Source organism: Cuculus canorus, chromosome 13 (assembly GCF_017976375.1).
Source record: "Cuculus canorus isolate bCucCan1 chromosome 13, bCucCan1.pri, whole genome shotgun sequence".
In the NCBI taxonomy this organism is placed as follows: Eukaryota; Metazoa; Chordata; class Aves; order Cuculiformes; family Cuculidae; genus Cuculus; species Cuculus canorus.
Genome location: NC_071413.1, coordinates 6428770 through 6452852, shown reverse-complemented (window position 1 = coordinate 6452852; position 24083 = coordinate 6428770). Strand labels below are relative to the sequence as shown.

General features: G+C 59.2%; 1 protein-coding gene across 5 annotated transcripts in view; it reads right to left on the bottom strand.

Annotated features, from left to right (window-relative positions):
• Nucleotides 1–78: 78 nt before the first annotated feature.
• GSE1 (Gse1 coiled-coil protein) overlaps nt 79–24083 on the bottom strand; it is a 100152-nt gene continuing 76147 nt past the window's right edge. For 4 of the 5 annotated variants that reach the window (XM_054078500.1, XM_054078502.1, XM_054078504.1 and 1 more), the window contains 15 exons: nt 13210–13428; nt 9412–9611; nt 7754–7935; nt 7414–7611; nt 6966–7157; nt 6531–6853; nt 5734–6058; nt 3733–4313; nt 3005–3117; nt 2482–2752; nt 2220–2342; nt 1717–2088; nt 1014–1277; nt 471–574; nt 79–220 (listed from right to left, as the gene is read on the bottom strand). In XM_054078500.1, coding sequence (XP_053934475.1) covers nt 86–220; nt 471–574; nt 1014–1277; nt 1717–2088; nt 2220–2342; nt 2482–2752; nt 3005–3117; nt 3733–4313; nt 5734–6058; nt 6531–6853; nt 6966–7157; nt 7414–7611; nt 7754–7935; nt 9412–9611; nt 13210–13428 — 3602 coding nt within the window. In that variant the 3' untranslated portion in view covers nt 79–85. Of the gene's footprint in view, nt 221–470; nt 575–1013; nt 1278–1716; nt 2089–2219; nt 2343–2481; nt 2753–3004; nt 3118–3732; nt 4314–5733; nt 6059–6530; nt 6854–6965; nt 7158–7413; nt 7612–7753; nt 7936–9411; nt 9612–13209; nt 13429–24083 lie in introns of those variants that run through there. The other variant, XM_054078499.1, reaches the window with a different exon arrangement.

Below are 24083 nucleotides of genomic sequence, written 5' to 3'. Positions count from 1 at the left end.
CCTCCCAGTGAAAAATATTAAATATTCAAGGTAATAAAATAGATTATTATTTCTAGACTATATGTTCGGCCTAACCCAAGGAGTGTCACCTGGGATACCCCTTGAAATAACCCCTAGACCACTGCATTGCAGGCAAGGCAAGGCACTTCCGCAGGTGATCCAGCTCGGCCTGCAGGCGCTCACGCTCCGAAACCATCTTCTGCTTCTGGGTCCTTAATTCCTGCAGGCAGCAAAGGAGAGAAGACGGAGAGTCAGGGCAGGCAGCCTCTGGGCCAGGGGTGTGGGGATGGGATCCCTTGTAAGGCGCTTCTGGATGCCCGGCGGGGGATGCAGGATGCCTGTGCAGTGGGTGGGGGGCACTGCAGGGATGGAGCAGCAGAGGGGCACCACAGGGGAAGGGGCACTGCAGGTGTCTGGGGGTGCGCTGGGAGAAGGGGGTGCCTCACAGAGGTCGGGTGTCTCGCACTCACCGCCATGCTGTGCGAAAGCTGCTCTGCCGTCAGGCTCAGGCTGTAGTGCTGCGCCTCCAGCCGCCGGCACTGGGTCTGTAGCACTTGGCGCTCCAGGTTTTGTTCTGCAAGGCCCAAAGGAGACAGGGTGGGGTGAGCACTGCCTCCTCCAGCTCCGTGCAGGACCATGCCCGAGCACCACGGTGCTACTGCAGAGGATGCCAGCCCCACACAAGGCTCTGCCTAGCTGGTGGCAACTGCCTCTAATATCTCAGAGCATCCCTGGCCCCTACACTGCCCGTGGGGAACCTCCATGTCCCGCTGGGAGGATGCTGGGAAGCTGTGAATACATGAATTTTTCATGTATACATCAATTATCACCAGTGCCTGTTGCTATCATGCTGCTCCTGCAGCACCAGAGAGCCTCAAGCACCTCCCCATCCCATCCCCGTGGGAACCAGAGACGCCTGGTCGATGCATGGGGTGGTTTCACTTGGGGAAACTGAGGCACAAAGTGAGGGTTTACCCTCCCCCGCACCAATGCTCTCCTCCCCCATTCCTTACCTTCTATATGTTCCTGGTAAGCTTCAAAAATTGCCTCGATCCCTTGCCACTTGGGCCTGGGGTATTCCTCCTCCTCTTCCTCCTCTTCTTCCTCCTCTTCCTCAGAGGCTGAGTCGTGGGGCAGCAGGGGCAGCGCCCGGTGGGGCAGCGGCCCCTCAGCCGTGCCGTTGTGCGGGGGGACGGCCAGGCGGCTGGATGCCTGCAGCTCGGGGATGTTGTAGTGGATGGAGGCGTCGAGCTTGTGGTTCTGCTCCGCCGTCCCACCTGCAGGCACCGAGCGTCAGCCCCCTGACTGCCCCTCGTGTCCCCCGCCTGCCCTTGGCATCCCCCACCCTAGTGCTGCCCTCCCTGGAGCTGCATCGAGAGATTTTCTCCCCTCACGGTATTAATTCCCCTCCCTCCCAGAACCTTTTTGGGGGGCTGCAGCATTTTCAGTGGGTTTCCATTGCCCCCGTGCAATGAAGTAACTTGCTTTTCCTTGCTCATTGAAAGGAATGAGTTTGCAGGGGATGGAGCCATATGATCCAAGTGCCTTATATTTATCTCCACTGATGAGCACCTGGGATGCTCCAGCAATGAAGCTGCCAGTGGTGTTGTGCCCTTTGTGGTGCCAGACCTTGCTGGAGGGACGAGGGAGTATCCTACCCGACAGGGGTGCCACCCCAGTGGGTACCCAGCCTGCTCCCCACATCCCTGCCGGTACCTTTGTGCTTCTGCAATGCCTTCTGGGTGGACTGCAGCACCGACTCGTGGAATTGATGGGCGAACTCCTCAGCGATGAAGGGCTCCCAGGGCTTGCTCTTGCCGTTCATGCTATGGGACAGTGGCACTGGGATGTCCTTGGGGAGGGGACCCCTGACGTAGCTGAGGATGCTCAGTGCCTTCTTCCCAGGATGCCCATCATTCAGCCGGGGCTTCTCTGCTGGCACAGTGGCCGATTCCTTAGCCCTCGGTAGCTCCTGGGGTCTCAGCTGGTCTAACCGGCTGGGTTCTGCTGTCTTCTGCACCTCCGGCACAGAGACAGCAATACCCGTGGGTTTATCCAAATCCAGCAGAAGTGGTGGCACCGGCGGCTCTTTGGGCAGAGGAGAAGCAGAGTCAGGTGCTGGTGGGGCTCCGTGTCCCCCACAACGTCAAGCCATACTGCTCGTCCCACCCAGCAGGGTATGGCTGACCAAGAGCCAGGGAAGGGCCAGGAGTACTTACCGGTGGGGAGACCGCTGGGGCTGTCCCGCGGGGAGCTCTTCACCACCACGGTGGCTGGCGTGGTCTTCTGCTTCATAGCCTGGAGCATCTCCACCAGCTTCTCATTGTCTGCGGCATGGGAAGCTGTGGTTTAGTGTAGCCTCTGCTCAGCAGAGCAAGCTCACGGCACCAGGTGCTCCCCCCCCATGGCACCCCCCAAAACAGGGAGTGGGGACCCGTCAGCTGGGGCCAACCCCAAGCGTGCATGGGGCATGGCTGTTACCTTTCCTCTTCTCGGCGCTGATGTGTGTGAGGTTGAAGATGGTGAGGAAGCGCTTCTTCTCCTCGAAGTTGGGGCTGTTGTTCATCTCATCGGGGCTGTAGCGAGTGGAGAGTGGGAGGCGCGGGGAGGGCGTGCGGCGTTTGTTCTGCACCATTGGCGGTGAGGGGCTCCTCTCCCGCAGCATCCGCCGGCGTTTGCGCCGTTTCTGGCTCAGCAATTCCTCCTTCTGCTGCTGTGTGGTGAGGCCGAAGAGCTGCAGGAACTCCAGCTTCTGGGGAGAGTAGAGCAGGGTCAGTCCCAGACCAGTCCGCTTGTCCCTATCCTCATTCCCACCTCCCCATCTTCATCCTTATTCCCATTTCCATCCCCATCCCCACCTCCAATCCCATCCATATCCCTAATCCCTGGCTCTCTGCAGCCAGATGGGGACAGTGGCTGTACTGCAGCCCTGAGAGCTGGTGCCCAAAGAGAAGCTGTTGTCGCAAGGGAGCGGTGAACAAGGAATGGTGAACGGCAGCTGTACCTCGGAGGACGTGTCCAGCTTCAGCGGGGGCTGCTCAGCCACACAGCGGAGATGGGCCCGCACCTCCTCCTCATCGCTGTCGTCACACGAGTCGTCCAGGTCATAGTAGTAACCTGGGGATGGGGAGAGACTGGCATGAGACTGGGGAGACCTTGGGGACCCCACGGAGACCCTAAGGACCTGTTGGGATGCCATGGAATCTGCTGGGACCCCGCTGGGGATAGGAGTACGGCAGGGTGCCGAGGGGTAGAGTGGTGGGATTCCAGTGTGGGTCCCAGCTGGATGGGGGTGTAACCCAACAAAGCCCTGTGCCCCCTCCTCCTGGAGGGCACTGCCCACCCCTGCATCCCCACTCATGGCTTTGGGAGAGGGGCTCAGCATTATCCCAATAGAACACAGCCAGAGGGAAGGCTGCGGCTGAGCCCTCCCCGCCCCGCTGGAGGGGGAATGGCAACACCTGCCCCCCCAAGTGCTCCGTCTCCTCTTCACCGCTGTTCCTATCCCCACTCGCACAGTTCCATTAATATTTAAAGCCCACTTATTAGCCTCAGTTCATCATTTATTAATTGGGCATGTCTAGAGCGGAGGATTTACCGAGCCGCTCAGCTTGCAGGAGCATTTGCATCGCGAGCTGCCGGCATCCCTTGGGGACCCACTGGCTGGCAACACCCCCCAGGTCCTGGTGCATGTGGGAGCGTCCCCAGCACGATGCCAACCCAGCACCTCACCTTTCTCACGAGCTTCCCGCCGCCGGCGCTCCTCCAGGTCGAGTTTGCTGACCAGCCTGCGGTGCTGCTGCACGAACTCATCGTAGATGTACATGGGATCTTGGGCGCGGGGCAGGGGGGGCCGGTAGGGCGAGCTGGGCTTGGTGGCCTCGGCAAAGGGGGTAGTTGGGGGTCTTTGCTGGCTCAGGATGCTCTGTGTGGATTTCTCCAGCTCAGCAAGGAAAGGCGCATGGGTGAAGCTCCCGTGTTCTGGGGCGCCAGGCTCCCGTCCTGGGGGGTATTTCTCCAGAGCATCCCTCTTCCTCATCCCTTCCTCTGGCTTCTCGGGGCAGAAGACCCTCTCCACCTTCACGAGCGGGATGCCCTGTCGGCTGGGCTCGAAGGGGGCTGGGTGGCTGTGGAGGGCATGGGGCTCAGGGAGGCGCCGTGGGGGCTCGGGAGGGCTCTCCATCAGTGAGACAGGGTTCCAGAGGGACGTGGTGACGGGGTGGTGCTGCGGCTTGGGGGAGATGAGCGGCGGGGGCCCGCCAAAGTGCTGACTCAGCTCCCGGCCACTCGGTTCGTGGCGGCTTGATCCCGACCTGTGGGGAGAGGAGAGGATCAGAGAGGTGAGAGGCTGACACTGCTGCTGGAGAGCCGGCTGCACCCTGGTACCAGGCTGTTTTTTGGGGAGAAACGCACCAGTTAGAGCCACTCAGAGGTGTTTGTGCTTGTGGGGCTGCCACATTCGTCCCCTCCTGTACCATCACCCCAAGGGACAGGGATCGGAGTTATGTCTGCTCCTGAGTGGGCTGAACAGGGATGTGGCTGCATCCCTGGGGCATCAGGTGGCAGATCCCAAGCTTGACCCACTATGGGGCCAAGAGAGGCACCGGGCCTGGCACAGCTCTGCCCTCCACACAGCAAGGGCAGCGCCCTGGTGCAACCTTCCTCTGACAGCCAGGGATGGAACCAGCCCGTTAGCAGGATAAATATTTCATGCGCCCAAGCTGTGCATTTAACGCTTTTCCGGTCCAGCGCCCCAGACCTCTACACATGGAGCAGCGAGTGCAGCTCAGCGCCACCACGCGCCGCCGCAGCACAGCACCACTGCTGGGGGGAAGCACCACCTGCCCTCCCAGGGAGCAGTCCCTCTGCCTCCCAGCTGGATGCAGGCAGCGCCAGGACAGCGGTGGAGATGACAACAGGGATGAGGATGGGGATGGAGATGAGGATGGGTCCCATCAGCTGCAGGTGGTTTGGGATGACCTTGCTCTCTCCTCCTTGATTTGGAGCAGGAGAAGCAGACAGGGAAGGGAGCCTGTGGCAGGCACTCGCCTTTGTGCCGCCTGGTGATCTGTTCCTTATTATCCTCGATGAGCCGCACTAATCCTCTGGATACCCAAAAATAACAAAGGGAGCTGGCGGCAGAGCCGGCTGGATGAGCCTGCGCTGCTTAAGCACTCAGCAGTGGGGGTGAGCAAGCCCCTGTCAATCAGGGGGCTCACGCATGCTCCTCTTCCCCCAACAACCACCTGGGTTTGCGGTGGGTGCCCTCCCCACATGAAGCACGCCACTGCCTGGGTCCATTGCACTGCGGGAAGCTGCAATTAGCAGTGCCGGGTGCCTGGGCAGCACCTGGCCGCTCGCCGCTGGCCCCCAGCCACCTCCTGGGCTCATCGCCTGCTGCCGCGCAGATGTCAGGCACCGGCAACGCCCGGCACTGCCAGCGCAGCCGGCCTGGCTGGCACCGCACGATGGGGACCTGCTGGCACCGGCTGAGCACAGCAGCTTCTGCTCGCAGGGATGTGCAAGGAGTGAGGGACACGGTTGTGGGATGCTGGCTACCTAACAGGGGCTGGAGCCAGCTAACAGGGGGGTGCAAACGGGGCAGCGGGACAAAAACTCCTATTGATATTATAACAGGGATGGCTGTTATAACAGTTATAATATTGATATTATAACATGGGAACCCACAACTAGGTTTTAGGAGGAATCATCCCTTCTTGGCATCATCCCTACCTGGGGTGCTCGGGCCGATGCTCGGGCTCAGGTTGGCTTGGGGCACGGCCCATGTCAAGGTGCTGCTCGAGCACTTGCTGCCGAAACTCTGAGACCTGGGATTGCCGATCTTCCTTCTCCTGACGCAGCCGGCGCTGCCTGGCCAGCCACTTCTCCTCCTCGTTGGTGCGGTGGATGAGTAGTGCCGTGGCTGCGCTGCTCCCTGGCAGCGGGAACACGTTGTGGTTGGGGATGAGGCTGGGCACGGGGTGGTGGGAGGCCGGCGGCTGGTGCAGCGAGTGCTGGATGGGCTTTGGCGTCGGCAGCACTGAGTCCTTGAGTTTCTCTGAGGTAGAAAGGGGGTGCAAGAGAGTCAGGGCATGGAAAAGCAGGGGCTTCCCATGTCCATCTGTTGGCTATCGGATATTCTGGGGTGTGCAGGGTGTCCCCGAGCATCCCTGTGGGTGGGTCGCACCCAGAGATGCAGGGCAGCCGTCAGCCAGAACACAGCGCTCCTCTACCCGCCCAGCATGGGGGTTGCTGCTTGCTGCCAGCCCAGCCGCCAGGCGTGCCGAGACACCGGGCACGGTGCCGCCCTGGGCTCTGTCAGATGGCACAGGCACCGCACTGCCTCTCCAAGAGCTGCGGCAGCTGGGCTTTTGGCAAAGCGAGCTGGCAGCCAGGAGAGCCCAGCTCTGTCCTGAGCCACCTCCCAGGGCAACTGACTCCCTCAACTTCACCATCTGGAGGGGAAAGGGAACAGTGCCAAGCTGTACTGAAGGCGGCAGCCCCCCCAGCGTCACCCATGGGGACAGTACCTGGTCTGCTGGGTGCCAGTGACTCCACTGGCTTGCCCCGCTCCTCAGCCAGGTGCCCCCGCAGCCCGTGCAGCTCGGCTACAGGGAGGAAGGCCCCTTCCATGGCTTTCACCATGCTCAGCTCCTTCTCCCTGGCACGCTCGCGTTGCCTCTCCAGCTCTCGTTCCCGTTCCTTCTCCCGTTCTCGCTCCAGCTCCTTCTCGCGTTCCCGCTCCCGTTCCCGCTCCTTCTCCCTCTCCCGGTCAGCTTCTCGCTCCCGCTCCTTCTCCCGCTCCCGCTCGCGCTCCCGTTCCCTCTGCCGCAGCTCCTCATCCATTTGCAGCCTGAAAAGAGAAGCCCCCCCAAAAAAATCAACACCAAATAACCCCAGATGCTTTTTAGCATCAGCTGGGGAGCCCTGTCCGTGTCCCCCCCCAGGTCATCATCCCATCGTACCTCTCGGCGGCAAGGCTGGAGATGCGCTCGGACTGCAGGGCGGAGAGGGAGGAGTGTGAGAGCTCAGGGGGGTACCGTACCCCTGAGAGGTGCAGGTGCATGGCCGAGGGGTGCAGGGGTGGCAGTGAGCCTGGCGCCGGCAGTGGGTAGAAGGGTGACCGCAGTGCTGACAGGCAGTACGACTCGTCCATCCTGTTAAGACAGGGATGCTCAGTGGGATGTGCCACTCCGAGGGGGAAAGAAACCACCAATTCTCACCCCCTGGAGCAATCTCAGGCTGGATGGTGGCTGCCTTCTGCTGGGAGAGGGGTTTGGAGAGTCCCAAAATGCCCTCAGTGCAGCCCAACCGTCCTCTTTGGATCAGGCTCCCACCTCCCCAGCCCCTAGAGCTGGTTCTCCGGCCACCGGGATTCCCTGGAGACCCCAGGGCAGAGCTCGCGATGCTCACCTGAAGGCGGGGTGCGGGAAGGGGTGATGCGTCAGGTAGCTGGGGTGGTAGTAAGCAGCGGCGGTGGCTGGATCCAGGCCGAGGGGCGGCAGGGAGGACATGCGGAGGTCCTCAGCAGTGTGGTAGGGACGGAAGCTGCGCAGGTAATCCTCAGTGACGGCGCTGGGAGGCACCACGTGGTGGACCGGCCGCTGCAGGCTGGAAGGCGGCATGGAGATGGTCACCACCCCACCCTGTCCCCTTGGAGAGATGTCAACCCCCCCCCGACACGTCCTGGGACCAGGCTTCGCAGGGGACATCTGCATCCTCCAACCCCCCCAGTCATCGCTGACAGACTCACTTGAGAGGTGGGAAGCGGGAGTCCTGGACCACGGAGCTGGGGGGCAGCCCAAAGGAGTAGGGTGTCCCCAGGAGGTGGGAAGGGACAGCAGGAGCCCCCGCTTTCTCCTGCGTGAGGGGGGGCTCCGAGATGAGGCGCTCCCGGCCACTGCTGCTGCTGCTGCCTCGCGACCCTGCTTCTTGCTGGAAGGCAAAGAGGCAGAAACATCAGGCATTAGGGCATGGCGGGGACCCCACGAGGGAGATCCCTGCTGTCTCCCCACTCCATAACACTTGGCAGGGCCCCAGTGTGCCCGCAGGTGCAGATAACACCTGTACCTCGGGGAGGATGCATCTGCTGAAGCATCTTCCTGCATCCCTGCTGTCAAAGGGCAGGCTGGAAGGCTGTGATGGTCCAAGGGGGGCTAACCCAGGAGTACCCGCGGGAGAGTGGGTGCTGGAACTGAGGCAGTGCTGATGGCAGGACACATTATCTGCTTGGAGATTTATGGGCTGCTTTGTTCTCCAGAGTTATTAATCATCCAAGGAGGATACAGACCCAGCCAGCAGAAATCCAGCAGGCCTTTGATAACGGCCATAAAACAAGGGCCAGCCTGGCACCCCTCCATCCGTGGCACAAGCATAAGGCTGGCATAAGCGCCCCTGCCCTGCTGTGGGGCCTTGCCCATCTTTCATCGACTCCCTATTCCCAGCACCCGGATGAAGGTTGCTCCCTCCTTGCACCTGCACCAGCTGGGGAGGGACAAAGGGGGCATCCATTGGGGTGACAAGGGACAGGGACCCTACAGGGTCTGCTAAGTAGGGGGGTGACCTCCAGCAAGGCAAGGCTGGTTTAAAAATGATTATTTTTCATTACATCTTCTCCAGTCAACGGCAGGAGGAGGAGGAAAGAGAGACATCCCCCCACCGCGCATCTCATTCCCATCCTTTCCCAGCCCCTCTGGAGCAGGTCGCAGGTCCCTGGCTGTCAGGGATGGTCTCAAGGTCACCATGGCCAGCACAAAGGGCATCCATGTCCCGTCCCCCCCCAGCCCCGCTGCCTCTGCTGCCTGCATTAAGGCTTATTGTGCGTGCCAGGCTCTGCTCTAATTACCTCCCCGTCTCGGGGCGTCACGCTGCGAGCACAGCTCTGCCAGACAATAACCCACGCTCGGTTAACCTCCATGCTGCGGGGGTCACTGGGGAGGAGGTGACATGGGGGGGGACACACATGGTGGTGGGGAGCACCCGGACACCCCCTGCACTCCTCCCAGCGCCTGGGGATTGCGGTTCAATTTATTTTTCTCCCCCCGCCCTTGGCGTTTCTCATCATCGCCTCTCTGCTTTGTGGTTTAATTAGTCTTTCCAAGTGGCATAATCCCCCCGGGAATCTGCTTGTAGCATGCGGAGGAGAGAGGAACCACTAACGATGCTTCTTAATTAGCCACCCCCCCCCCACCACACACTTCTTCCTCGCACTCCCCTCTGGATGGCAGCCTGAGGACGATGGCACAGAGAAGGGACAAAGTGGGGTGCAGCCTTGTGCTCCCTCGGGAGCAGCGTGGAGTGCAGCTCCTGGCACCTTGGACCATGGATGGCACAAACAGTGCCGTGCAATGGCGCAACCCCCCACCCCTCCATCCTTTGCGGGGGCCGGGCACCCCCCAAACACAGCCGTACCTGTCTGCTCTCACTCCTCCAGACCCCATTGACAGTCTTCGTAGGGGCGATGGTGACGACAGGCGGCGTGCTGGGCACGCTGTGCCCCCCTGGGGGCACAATGATGGGGCCCATGGGGCCACGCTTGGGTGTGCTGGCAGGAGAGCTGTGGTTGGTGGCCGGCGAGGAGACTGGGGATGACTCACTGCTAATTGAGGACCCTGAAATTAAATTAAAAATCGAAATAAGTGGGGAAAGCACAGCCATTAACCAGCTGAAAGAACCCTCCAAACAAACTGACGCTATCCCTGGTGGGATGACCCACCGCAGGGACTAGGGATGGGGAGGCACGCAGGGCAGTCAGCATCCCTTCAGATCCCCATTCTCCCATACTGGGAGTCCCAGGGAGCCCTGTCCCAAGGGCAGTTCCCTCTGGTGCTAAAAGACTTTGCCCTACAAGCTGAGATGGGTACCCTCTTGCTCCCTTCTAATAGCAACTGCCACCCCTCCCCAGCTCATAGAGCCCTTCATGGGCACAGCAAGCCCTGCCTGCGCTGCTCGCCTTGGCACAGCGACACTGATGTGATGCCAGCCCTGAAGAGCCGCATCTTCTGAAGCCAAAGCCACAGCCTCCTTAGTCTGGCTGCAAAAGTTGCCATGCACAAGCTGGGGCAATCTGAGATGCTGGGATGAAGGAGTCACTCCACGTAACCCTTGGGCAAGGCTTTATTTGCATAATACATCTGTATTTTAAATGATACCCACCCTGGGAATGCTGGTGATATTTCCAAGGGAAAAATAAAAATGTAATTAAAGCGGAGAGTGCAAAGTGGGTAGAAAAGCAGAGCTGGAGCAGAAATACAAATTCAACGTTAACTAGGGCACGTGGCACCCAGCATCTGCTCCGCAGCACACTGCCTGCTCCTAAAACCCAGCCGGGAAGCTTGAGATGCTCCTACTCCCTAACACCTTACTCCCACCAGCCTAGACTCTGGGTCAAGGGAAGGTTTCTGACATGCCTGCAGGGAGCAGCTGCTGGCCACCAAGGGCTGGCTTGCGGTCACTGCAGGATGCTGGCTGAGAGGTGATGATGCTTTCCATCCTAGCCTTGTCTGCCCGGAGTGTGCAAGCCAGCCCCTCATCCTGCAACCTGCCTCCGCTGCGCGTACAAGTCAGTTCGTTGCCCTGTGTCCCCCGAGCGTGAAGGCCGGCTCCCCTGTGTGTACAAGGTGTGTCTTTGCCCTTCAAGTGTGCAGGTCAGCTCCCTCAAGCGTGCAAGCTGGCTCCTTGCCCTGTGACCACACAAACTGGCTCCCCTGAGCGTGCAAGGCAGCTCCTTGCCCTGCAAACCATCTCCATCCCCGTACATCCTTCATGCTCCTCACCACGCTTACCCCGAGCGCCAGGGTAATATCAGGAGGAAGCTGGGACACAGCGGGGCCAAGAATGCCGCAGGGAAGCGCAGGCATCCCCCGGCAGTGGGAAGGATGCTTGTCGGAGCAGAGGCGAAGCGGAGCAGCCCACTGCCGGCCGCCCTGCCTTATTAATTATTCCCGAGTCGCTCCGAATCACTTTCATTTCAAGAGCGGCAAGACTCACGGAAAGAGAAAGGCTGCCCGCGACAAAGGAGGCCGCCGATACGGATTTGACACCCACTGAAGTCTATCTTGTCAGCGCAAGGCCAACAACAATTAGCAGCCTAATCCCCTCTGAGCTGGGAAGCCATTACTCACCACGCGATAGCGTTAACAATCAATACCATCACAATGAGCCCGGCAATTAATGAAGCTAAAGTCTTACTTCAGAACCTTAATTCTCGCTGTGTGGCTTTAAACGGGAGGGTTTGTGATCGTTATAATTAACTGGTGGTATTCAGCCAGGAGTTAGTCAATGAAACTAATCTGGATTGGAGATGACAAGAGGCACAGTGTGATGGTGTCACCTTTGTTTTCTGACCTCCCGCTTTCCGCTCGGCGATAGCAGATTAGCAGCCCAGGCTGACAGGCAAATGTAATTAACAGCTGAGACCCTGAAGGAGGAGGGAGAGGAAGAAAGAAAGGGGAGGGGGGGGGAATAAAACCCACCCTGCACAGAGCCCAGGGTAGGATGGGATGCAGGAGATCCCGGACAGGCAATGGCTTTAGTGGCTTCCTGGGGTTTGGCTGGGATGGAGTTGGTTGGGATGAGTCCCTGCAGCCATGGTTGCTGTGAGGGAGCGGGACATCTCTCCCAAGACCCCGGCTGCGGTACAGCCACCGGCACCCATGGCAGCGAACTCATCACCAGTCCCTAAAGCTGGAAAAAACACTGCCAGTCCTGAGTGGACCTGGTCAGCATCACCCAATGCCACAGCAGAGCACCTCCTGTTGTGGGAAGGGAAGTGGGGTGAGGATTTGGGAGCAAAGTAATTCATTTCCTGGGGCTAAAAACAACAGCAAGGAAAGAAACTCTCTTCCCCACATGCACACAAACCCATCCCTACAGAAAACCTATGGGATGAGCCGTGTTGGGCACCCAAATAGGTGAGGAGGAGACTTTTTGCAAAAAAACCCATGTGGTAATTAAGGGGAAATCCAAAGGGAACATGGTTTCTTCTCTCCAGCACCAGAAATCAATTCCAAAACCCGCTGATGTCGAGCCATGAAGTGCAGGAGGGAGAAAAGGTAAAATAACCCCCTCAAATCTAACTGACCCTCCCAAAGGATGCTGACAGGCTCTGGAGCAGGCAGCTGGGGAGTGCCAGGAGATCCCAGAAAGACTGAAGTATCACTAAGACCAGGTCCCCTCGGTGTCACAGAGACCTGGCATCTCCATGTGCTTCCTCGGAAGCAGCCAACGCCACAGGCTTTGGGTTATGGCTGTGTTGGGGCATTTTGCGGCTGGTAGGGCAAGGAGAGTCTTGCTGATGGAGCTTGCAAAAGGGTCTTGCAGAAAGGATCCTCCAAAAAGAGCTTTGCAGGACAGGTCCTGCAAAGAGGGTCTTCCAAAAACACCTTGCAAAAAGTGTCTTGCCAAAAGCGTCTTCCAAACAGGGCCTTGCTAAAAAATGCCTTGCAAAGGGTCAGGCATCCTTCCCAGGCATCGAAGTGCCCAAGTGGTGGGCAGCGACCCAGCAGAGAGCACCCACTGGTAGAAATACTAGGGATAAACACTATTCCTTTGCAAAGCAATGATGCCAGAGTTTCCTGGTGAAGCACTTCGAAACCCAGGGACATGCTGCCTCTTCCTGCACGTGTGGGTCAGCCCCAGCAGTTTCTGCAGGACATGTTCCCACAGCAGCAGGGATTTTGGGGCGCTCCATCACCAAAGGAGCAGCTCACAACCACCATCATAAGCTGCACTCCCACACTCAAAAGGAGAGGGGGGTACGATGATGATCACAGAATCACAGAATCACAGATGAATGTGGTGGCCAGGCTATCACAGCGTGATGAGGCACAGGGACATCACAGGGGTGACCAAATTTGCTGTTTTGCTGGGCAGTTCAGCTGAGGAAGGAATGGATTCGAGAAGCCTCCAGGAAAATAGAGCATTTCAGCGAAGCGTGGTGGGAGGGAGAAGGGCTGGAGGGACAGGTCCCCCCACGCTGTGCTCTCCCAGGCTTTCTTACAGAGTACAGCAAGTGATACGGCATTTGGATTACTCCAGCTGAATTGAATTTCTAAACTGCCCCCTCGAGACATGACGCCGGGGAAAGACATTAGCTCAGGAAATGGCGAGAAAACGCCATCCTCTGGCTCCCAGGTGGCGGCAGCAAGGAATGGCACTGACGCTCAGCATCCCCAAGCCCATGTCCCCGTCCCCATCATTGTCCCCTACCTCTGGGCTCCTCGGCTTGCTTGGCGAGCTTGCGGAGAGCGGCGGCGAAGCTGGAGGAAGGTGCTGCCTGGACGGACAAAGTGCTGCTGGCTGCCGGGCTGCCATTGGGGACGATGGAGCCGTTGAGCGGCGAGGGGGTGAGAGGGCTGACAGTGGCGGTGGTGCGGGTGGCGGTGGAGAGCATTCCTAGGGACGGTGACTTCGGCTCATGGCTCATGCCTGTGAACAAGAGCAACCCTCATAAGACAGAGACACAGGGATGGAAGGGAGGGGGGATAGCAGATCCCCAAATCCCCCCCCAGGAGCAGAAGCAGCCAGCAGGACAAGCAAAACCTTCTCACTGGCTCAGCCCCATGCCCCCAAAATATACCCTGAGTTCATGCAATGGGGGAGAAGTGAGCAGGCAGGTGAGAGCCCCACGTGCTTACAGGGCTGCAGTTCATTTAACAAAGCGAGCGTGCCTGGGCTGCTCACCCATGGAAAACAAGGTGACACAAGAGCCAGCAGCTGCTGCCAGCATCCCACAGCCCCACCAATCCCACAAGCTAGGTCACTCCCAGATAACGGCAATGGGGAGGCCTGGCAGAGCCCTATGGGGAAGGAGAGGGTGTTTCAGGGGGACAAGGGGGACTCCGGCATCCTAATGGAGGTGATGTGGAAGGGAGAAGCCCCCTGACTCACATCGTGCTGCCAAAACCCCAAGAACCACCACCACACCCCTACTTGCCATCATTGCACCCCCAAATCCCCACTGCTGCCCTTCATATCCCCTATATTGCATCCCTGGGTTACCATCATTGCACGCCCAAGCCCCCACCGCAGCACCCACAAATCCCTAGCACTGCACCCTCAAATCCTCAGCGTGGCACTCCCACATCCCCTTCGTTGTATCCCAAAGCACAGAGATGTTACAGCGCACAGCAGCCTCCAAGTGTGGGGGTTCGGGTGCCGCTGATTGGGAGGACACAGTGCACCCCGTGCCCATTCCGTGCCCTCCTTGGCTGTCATGGCCAGCAGCTCCAGGGCTCTCCACCTCCCAAAACAGCAACTGCTGATGTCAGGGCCCTTAAAATAGACTTTCTAACAAGCAGCTTCATTAACACCAGCCTAAAATTAGCCCTGCTCACAGGTGGGTAAGCAGGTGTGTGAGGGGGTGGGGTGGGTGCTGAGGGGCAGCCCCCCAGCTCCCAGCAGGGCTGGAGGCAGCTGGAGGCTCCAGTGATGCTGGACACTCCAGAGCATCCCGCAGCAGAGGGTCGATGGGCAGAGCAGCGGGCGCCGCAGGAGCTGAGATGGGGGGGCTGCGAGTGCCACTCAGCGTTGATTAATCTTTGCCCCCCGGCCCCAGGAGAGGCGGCCGGCACGGCGGCGCACGCTCCCCTCTGCCCTCATTATACAAGCATTTATTAACTCCGGTGCTCTCAGCCATTGACTGCCGCCTTGTCGACACGCTCGGCTCATGTAAATTCATTACCAGAACAGCTGGGAAGCCAACCCGCCATGCCGCCCTGGCTCGGGCACCCCTGGGCTTTGCACCCGCGCCCGCAGTTCCCATTGAATGCCTAGGTGCCCCCCTAGAGAGCAGGGCACTAGGCTGCCCGCAGTGCCATGCATCCATGTAGCATCCCAGGGGGCTGCAGCACCCTGAGCACTACCCTGCACCCCCAGGGATCAGCCTCACGTGCCCTTAGCACAGCCCTGCATCCCCCAGGCACAGCCCTGCACCCCCTGGAAACTGGCCCCATGCCCCCAGACACAGCTCCACATCCCCCAGACACAGCCCTGCATCTCTCAGGCATCCCCTCAGCACAGCCCTGCGCCCCTTGGGCACAGCTCCATAGCCCTGCACTCCCAGGCACTTCCCGTGCCCCCTCCAGCTTCTCCCCAGCCATTAACCCCGGCATAACCTCCCCGGTTCCAATCCAAGGCTGGAAACTCCTTGCTAACCAGTCAGTGGGGATTAGCATGCTCTCGTGTGCTTGCAGGGGCACAGGGGCTGGCGGTGGAGCATCACCCGTGTGATGCTCAGCTGATCCCCAAACACTTCCCAGCAAACTCATGATCCTGCTGAGATTTTCCAGGCGAACGCAGGGCAGTTCCAAGCCGGCAGCTCGCTGGGAAGCTCACAGGGAGCTTGCGTTCCCCCCAGGGCTGGCTTGCTAATGCAAGCTGTGCCGCTGCCCCAGCTGGGCTCCAAACCAGTTTTGCTACTCCTGCCCAGTGATAAAATCGGCGCCTCCACCCCGGCTGGGGCCTGAGCAGCATCGCTCACCTGCCTTGCCCTGACAGAGGTGGCGTCCGTCTGTCCGTCTGCTCCTGGGCTGCTCCATGGGAGAGCTGCCAGCTGGGGAAACTGAGGCACGCTGTGGCGGAGAACTGGCCAGGCACAAGCATCCCCAGGATACGGATGTGGGACCACACTGCATCCTCCCATCCCTCCAGCATCCCATCATCAGTGTGGCATGAGTGCCACTCATCTCTGCGGGTGCCACCGTCCCCACAGTGGCTGGGGACACCATGCCACCCGCCAGTGAGGTGGGGCCTCCCTCTCACCCTCCTCTTACACCTCCCCAGCTGATTTTCTCAGCAGGCGAATCCACGTGGAAAGACAGGTCAAGTGTGGAGCCTGGCAGTAGCTTGGGGTCACACCAGCAGTTGCCTCACCAGGGTGGGAAGCTGAACCCCAAGCCAGAGCAGGATGCCCTCCTGCTGCCCCCACCCCTTTGGGGAGCAGGCTGGCACCTCGCATGCACCCGCCCTTGGATCAAGGCAGGGTTGGGGTGCAGGGGCCGCAGGGACAGCTGAGGATTGGGGACCAGGTGACGTGCCACCCCATGCCTGCCCCACGGCATAAGCCCGGGCGCAGCAGCGCAGGGAGCGTCTGGCATTCCTGGTGCTCGCTGGCTGCCTGCCCACCAAAGCACACAGGTCCCTGCGTGGCAGGAGGAGAAGGAACGGATGGCAGGGCTATCACCATGCCCCCCCGCCCCTTCCCCATGCCACCCTGTGTCCTGGCACCCCTTCACACGGTGCCACACACGGCACCAGCCATGGGGTTGGCATCCCTGATGGGGCAGGACCCCGACTTCCTGGCTCCTGGGAGGGTGTCCCTGCCCCCCGGCCCCCAGCAGCCCCCCGCATCCCCGGCACAGGGCTGGGAGCTGGGAGCGTGCCATCTTCTCTCCATCTGCTCCTGATGACGCTGGCGGGTTTTTTGGCAGCAGAAGCCTCCTCCGGCAGCGAGAGCAGAACCAGTCTGGCTGCCTGGTGGGGCTGGAGACAAATAAACACGCCGGCAGCCACCGCGGGCAGGAGCGGGCAGCGCTGGGGCAGGGACAGGGGCTTCCAGCACCCCCAAACCCTTGCTGTACCGCTGCCCGCTGCCCTCCCCTGCCTCCCTACCCCTGCTGCCGGGAAATGTGGCACAGGCAGGTTTAGCACCTCGGTTTCAGCCCCTCCAGCACCTTGAAAAGCCCCTAATGAGAACGAAGTGCCCTTCAGAGCAGATTGCCATTGAACTCAACCTGCACCAGCCGCCCACTTTAAAAGCAGCTATTTTGAGCTCCCGGGCTCCCGAGCGCTGGAACTAATAATTTATTACCAAATACGATCAGGCAGCAGCTCCAGTCGCTGGCAAATGGAGTGGAAAAAAACCCAGCGTGGTGGGAGGCCGAGGGAGCAGGGAGAGATGAGCATCCTCCATCCTCCCCTGGGATGCATCCGCACCCACTGTGTAGGACCTCGCCTTGGCTGGAAACCAAACCCAAGGCTCCACCAGGCTCACTCCAGATAGGTCTCTGAGGAATATGGGGTGAATCTCCATGGTTCCCCAGTCTTTCCTCTCCTCTCAGCACCTCAGCTCCCACTCCAGAGCTGCATCCAGCTGCATGCTCCAAGCGGGAACAGCTGCTTTGCATGGATTTTCAATGCTAATGGCCTCACATTGTCAAGTCCCCCCTCAGCCCTTGCCTGTGCAGGCAGGAGGAGGGTAGGAGGCCAGGGGCAGCGCGTGCCTGTCATCCGCTGCCACACACCCTGTCACACTCCGGGGACAGGCAGGGGACAGGGATCACCTCCTCTCCCAGCAATGCTCCATCAAGCTGCAACACATTTTCCACCCCTTATTACAAGAGCTCTGCCGCCGCACCTAGAACATGCTCCATAAATTAACTAATTGATTGATCAGAACCAATGGTCTTGCCCTTCCTCTGCACCACCCAGCAAGCAGCTGAAATGAAGGGAGGTGACTGGGCTTGATGTCCCCAAGTGTCCCCAGGGATCGAGAGATGCAGGCACAGCCTCTGTTCATCCCAGGAGCACAGCCCACCTTGGCTGGCTCCCCAGCACCCCTGGAGGAGTCCCTCAGGGTGAGGACCACCTCGTTGTCCAGGGATGGGATTTGGGGCTCTCCGGGAAGCCCAGCACAGCACCAAACATCCAAGTGCCTGGCGCTATTAGCCGACTGGATCTCCATCGATCACTCCTCCATGGACCATTGATCTGGCAAACAACAACAAGCAAACTCATAAGAACTCATTTGGAGGGCGCAGCACCAGGGAGAGGCCGGGACCAGTGTGATGTGGGATTATTTTTCTCCCTTCTTTGCCTTCCCGTACCCAGCCCAACCAGCCCTGGGTGCTTTTTAAGCCCAGAGGAAATCAAGCCAGTGAAAGGTTCACTTCAAAGCAACTTTCTTCCCCATTTCTGTGCTGGCAGAGCAAGCTGGGGGCTTCAAAAATTAACTGCCTGTGTCCAAAGAATGCTGCTGGCCCTTGAGCCCCTCTCTGCAGCATCCAGGTTGGGACAGCAGCTCCTCTTGGCTCCTGCTGCCCAGATCTGGGTGCTAACTGTCCCTCGAGGTCCCTCCTGCTTTGGGGGAAGCAGGGTACAGCCCTAACACCTTCTCTTTTCATTTGCTGCTGCTGGGGGCCGGATGGCCACGAGGGGTGCGCAGGTGGGTACCAGGCAGCACCACTGGGCACTGCACGGGGCTGCCGGGCGTTACACGGGAGAGAGCGAGGCACTGTGTGGGGCTACTGCCGGGCATGGCACGGGGCTGCTGGGCATTCCATGGGGCTGCCAGGCATGGTGCATGTCTGCCTGGAATTGCATGGGTTAGAGCCATGTGGGAAGAAGCTGGGTAGTGCATGGGGCTGAGGGGCACTGCACGGTGCTGGCGGGCATTCTATGGTGCTGTCGGGCACTGCACGGCGCTGCTGGGCACTGTACAGTGTTGCCAGGCATTGTATGGTGCTGCTGAGCATTGCACGACGCTGGCAGGCATTGTATGATACTGCTGGGCATTACACGGTGCCCTCAGGCATTGCATGATGCCAGCGGGCAATGCGTGGGTCACAGCCAGTCATTGCACGGTGCTGCTGAGCCTTGCACAGCGCTACCAGGCACTGCTCAGGCCAGGAACGGGCAATGCCCAGTGCAGCCAGGCTGTCCTCCCATCCCCATCCCCGTCCCGATGCCAGCAGTTTGGTGCAGCCCTGCCGCGGGCAGCGCAGGCTTTGCCGTCAGCGGCGCATTGTTCTTGTCGCGAGAAACCCTTGCCCAGCAGATGGCAGGTATAACAAAGCAGCTTGCTGCGGCCAAGCCAATTATTTATCTAATTATGATTTACCACTTAACCACATGATCTTTCTGCAGAGTTGTGGGCAATTAAAACCGGGGTGATTATGTGGATTATGCAAATCGGCTGGAGCCGAGCGAATAAAATTGGAGATTAGAGTTTCACGCAGGCTGGATCTTGCATGGGGCAGGTCCTGGCGGGGCAGGGGGGGGCAGGAGAAGGGCAGGGGGCTGCACACAGGGGCAGGGAGGCAGGACCTAGCTGAGCTGAGGGGCTATGGGGTGCCAAGGCAAGGGGGGGGAAGCTTCCTGCCACTCTGCTCACTTTGAGGTGCTTCCATCCCCCTCCAGCTGAGCCAAAGGTGTTCATAGCCAAAAACTGTCCCCTCAGGGCAGGTGCCCGCAGGGGACCCCCACTGCTGGCAGAAAGCAGCCGGTGACTCAGCCAGCACCAGGAATTTCCCACCACCCACCCCGGCTGCACCCCGAAAAGGTGTCAGGGGGGTTTAAAGAGCACAGCCCCCCATCCCTCGCGCCATCCGCGAGCAGCTATCGAAGGGCTCCAGCGCCAGGGGCACCGGGTATTAATAACGGGTATTAATAACGCCGCCTGGCAGATTACTCTGCCCGCCCAGCTTGATATGAGATTTATGCATGGCGTGAACTCCGGAAATACAGAAGTATTAATGGTAATACCTCGTGTCCTAGCAAAGGTCACGGGCAATCTCCATCAATCCTTCTGTGCCGCCAGCAAAGCTGGGGGGCCGGGTGGGATGGGGGGTCCCCTTCACACTCCTGAGGTCCCCCTGTGCGCACCACAGCACTGCGGTTTATGACCGTGCAGATGGCTCGGTACGGGCCAGAGGGAAGGGTTTTACCTTGGGATAAGAAATTAACGCTGGCAAACAGCAAATTTACTGCATGTATTTTCATTTTCCTAATACGGGCGCCATCTGCTAGCAATTGGTGCCCCACGTCAACGGCTTTTTATTTACAAGAAGCTACAGAGGTCTTGGTGAGACCTTGGCTTGCTCCTCACCCTGGAGACTCGGGTCCCCTTGCAATGTCCCGTGAGGTCCCCAAGGGACAGCCCAGGGTCGCACCACCACCACCACCTGATGGGTCTTAACCTTTCCATGAAGCTCCGCAGGAAATGGAATGAGGCTTTGAAGCACCAGTGATGCCCATGGAGCTGGACTGTGCAAGCTGTCGGCACCAGCGGGATGGGTCCCTCACATTCATCACAGGGGAAGATCAATCAAAACCCAGGTCTGGGGTGATTGTGCATGGCACCATTCAACACCAAGAAGAGCAGATCCCCCTCCCCTTGCCAGGATTTAGGATGCTTAGCGACAGCAATCCCACGTGCCAAGTGCCAAGCAGGCTGGCCGGTGCCCCTACACACGCAGCATCTTCTCTTTTCGCCTACAGTAATCCTCAGCCTTTCGAGCAAATTATTAAAATTCACTTATATTTAATCTGCCTGCTGGAATTAATTGAATTTTTACGCTTGGCAAATGTCACTGGGTGCGCACTGCCTCCCAACGGGGACCTGGCTGCAGGTGCAGCGGGCACAGCCCCAGACTTTTACCCCTCTCTGGGGCCAAAACCCACCCTGGGGCATGGGAGAAGGTCCCCATGGCACCCACAACCCCCATTGGCAAGAGATGGTGGGATGTATAGGTGGCTAGCACTCTCCCAGCTCTGCAGAGATGCTCAGTAGCACTGACTGTGCATCCCCCCCTCTCCACAGGGCATGCATTAAACACCTCCCAAATCCCACGGGGTTCCTGTGGCAGCTTCCAGTGGTGCCTCGGTGGCTTTGGAGGGGAGGACAGGGGACCCCCTCGCTTCCCACCTCGCTGGAGAGCACCAGCATCCTGCCTGGTGCCAGGTTCCTGCATGCCAAACCTCCACCAATGATGGAGGTTTCCACCAACGATTCCTCCCCTTCCGTCATCCTCCTTCAAAATTGCTAAAGCATTTAATTTGCCCGCCGGGAAGACTGAGGGAAAACAGCCTCTTTTTGCCAGTAATAAGCCCTCTAGACAAAGGCAGGATGAGCCATTCAGTGGTGGGAAGGGGGAAGGGTCCAGCCCCATGCCAGAGCCGTACCAAGGGCTTGAAGGAAGAGAAAGGTTCCCTCCTGCTTGAAGAACCAGCACCAGGACGTGGAACAACATCCTGGCATCACCCCAGGATGACCCAAGCCCACACGCCCATGGGGTCCCGAGCTCCTGGACAGGTGGTTGGATGCGTGGCCACTGTGATGGAGACACTCCAAAATGGGACCAATACTTAACTCTCATGTGGCCTCACTCCCCCTTCCTCTGGGGAGAGCCCCAATCCTGGCTCGGGGACACTTTCCCCATCTGCTGGCTTTGCACTGAGATGGAGAAGTTCATGGCCAGCATGAACCACAGGGTATCCTGGGCCCTGGCAGGCAACTTCCAAACTTGACTGGTGCTTGCTCCCCTCCACCGCCTGCCCGGGATTATCATAAATTAAGACGTAATTACTCCATGGAAATTTACAGCACAAAGCTGTGGCGCTAACAAGTGTGTTTGGCGGCACCGGGGGAGAAGATACAAAGCACTATTGTCTGGCGGGCGCCAAAAAAATCTGCTCTGCCCCCAAAACCCCACATCCTGGGGATGGGGATGGGATTGGGAATGGATTGACTCCATCGTAGTCACCCAAGCACTGCAGCGAGCCACGTGCGTGCCCCACACATGTGGGGATGGAGAGGGGCACAGGGCCCCAAGAGGAGGTTCTGAGCACGTGGGGATGGGTGAGGGTGGGCAAAGGCACCCCAGCACCATGGGTGCCCTCCTGCCTTACGCTGAGCAGCACGATGTGAGCGACTTCCCAGTCGTGCTCCCCATTGGCAGCCGATGGCACAGAGCTGCTAACAAAGACGTCTCTTCTATTCCCTCGAATAACTCTGCACCCGGTCAGCTCCCACCCATGGGTGCTCCCACCCATGGGGGCTGCACCCAGCAAACCCCCACCAACCCAACCTCCGAGACCCCTTCCAGCAACTTCAGCAGGCCTGGGGTTAAAAAATAAATCCCCTGGGGACCTGGGAGGGAGGATACACAGGGGGATCAGTGCCAGCGTGGTGTGTCGTCCCTGTTCCCCTCCGGCGCCACCGGTGCTGCCATCCTCCCCCAGCTGCCACGCACATTAAAAAATAATAATCAAAGTGGAAAAAAACAACAACACAGCGCGAAAAAATTCAGGCGGCTAAAACAAATCCAGCAATAAAGGAGCCGGGGATCCTCGCAAAGCTGGCTGTGCAATTAAGCAGTTTTCTGCTGTACGCCGATAATCACCTAATTATACTATTAATGACAGTTCAACCTGCTCAGAAATAAAAGGACATTCTTCCATAACAGGATGCCAGCTGTTTGTTACAGATGTCAAACATCTTTAAAGCGTTATTATTAAAAGAAGGGGGGAAGGAGAAAGCTTGGTGATGCAGAAATGCAGCCGCCTCCCCCCTCCAAAGCCCCTTGTCGGGGGTGTCACCCCCCTTTTTAATGCCGGTGAAATAATCCGTCAGAGCGGTGTTGTGGTGGGGGAGCATCCTTCCCACCGACGTTTGGAGTAATAAATACCCCGCGTCGGCTCACAGCAAGAGGCGACAGCGTTTAATTAAGCACAGCATTCAGGAAATAATGTTAAAAATTAATAATAAAATGGGGGGGGGGAGGTACGCACCCCACTGCCAGGCTGGGGGCAGGGCTGGCCCCGCTCCACCCGGGGTAAATCGGTGACTTGAGCGCGGCTGCCACCGGCAGTGCCCGCACACGTGCCACGGGGCTGTGCCAAGGAGGAGCGTCCCTGGCAGGTGCTGCCAGCCGGTGCCAAGGAAAGGGAAAGGCGGGGGGACACGCTGTAAAGAAAGAAAGCACCTGCTTGCCCCCAAAACCTGGAGTGGTTTGGAGGTGAGTAATGCCTGCAGCACACCGGGACTCCCAGGAATTAGGGTCCAGCAGTGCCAGGAAGGGAGATACCAGGGGATACAACTGCGTGGCAGCGGGGAAGCAGCAGCGGTACCCCGCTTTCATCACGGGCCAAACTCCTACCGGGGTAATTACACCTCGTCTGCTCTCCCCTGGTGGCACCGCAGCTCTGCACTGGGCGCCCACCAGCCGCAGGGTGATGTCGGTGTTGGTGTTACGCACCCACCCGCGCAGCCGCCCGGCTTTACACCCTGTCCTATATAGCTAAAGGCAAATCTGCCTTTAAAACCATTGGAAACCAGGCTTAGCCCAGGAATAAAGAGATTACAGAGACTGGGGGGGTGGGAAGAAAGGAGGGAGGAAAAGGAGGTGTCTGGGAATAATTCACCCCTTTCCAAGCCATGTGGCTACCAAACTATCGAGTATTAGCAGGGCTCTGGCATGAGCAGGATGGCTGCAGACAGGCACTGAATTTCGGGGGTACTCAGCTGCCTGCTCAGAGCTGGGGGGGCTGCGATTGAGCCCCCTCCCCAGGACAGGACCTCCAGTCCTGACCCCGTGGCATGCACTGGGCTGGCACTGGCCTCCACTTGCCAGATGGGGCTCAGCAAGGAAAAACCATCTGGAAAGCGTCACCCCAAGCCCAGATCTGGGAGTGATGGCCCTGTCCCTCTCCCTGCGTGCAACCCTCAGCTGCCACCCCCCCTTCCCCTGGCTCCCCTCTTCCCCTCCCCGCCCCCCCCCCAAACCATCACAGGGAAGCTGGAAAGTGGTTGACATGGTTACCATGACGACCGAATTTAGGACTGGCGAGAGGAGGAGGAGGAGGATGGTATGGTGGGCAAGGGAGGAAGGTGGAAGGGCTTCCTCGCACCCCAACACAGCCCAGAACCCCCAGCATCACCCAGTACCCTGCCACTATCCCTGAGCATCACCTTCAAGCACCTCTCAACTATGCACCCAGCGAGGGTGAGGAAGGGCAACCTTCCATCCCGGCCCCCAGCTGGGGGCTGCTGAGAAGGGGGCTCAGCTCAGAGAACCCTAATCCCAGCCCTGGGGCAGCCGTCCCCACCTGGCACCACCGAAAGCCACTGGTGACTCACACCTCGCACCAGCAGCACCCGCCGAGCAAGTGTTTACGCGGCATCACCCAGCTCCCTCCATCTGCTTTGATCCACAGGCTAAATATTACTGGCCCTGGTGTAAAAATAGGAACCATTTGGGAAGGTCCTGAGTCAGCAGCATCCGCCACCAGCACCCGTCACCATCCTCCCCAGCACGCTGAGACACCCAGGGGCCTATCCTGACCTGCCAGGATGCCCCAGGGTT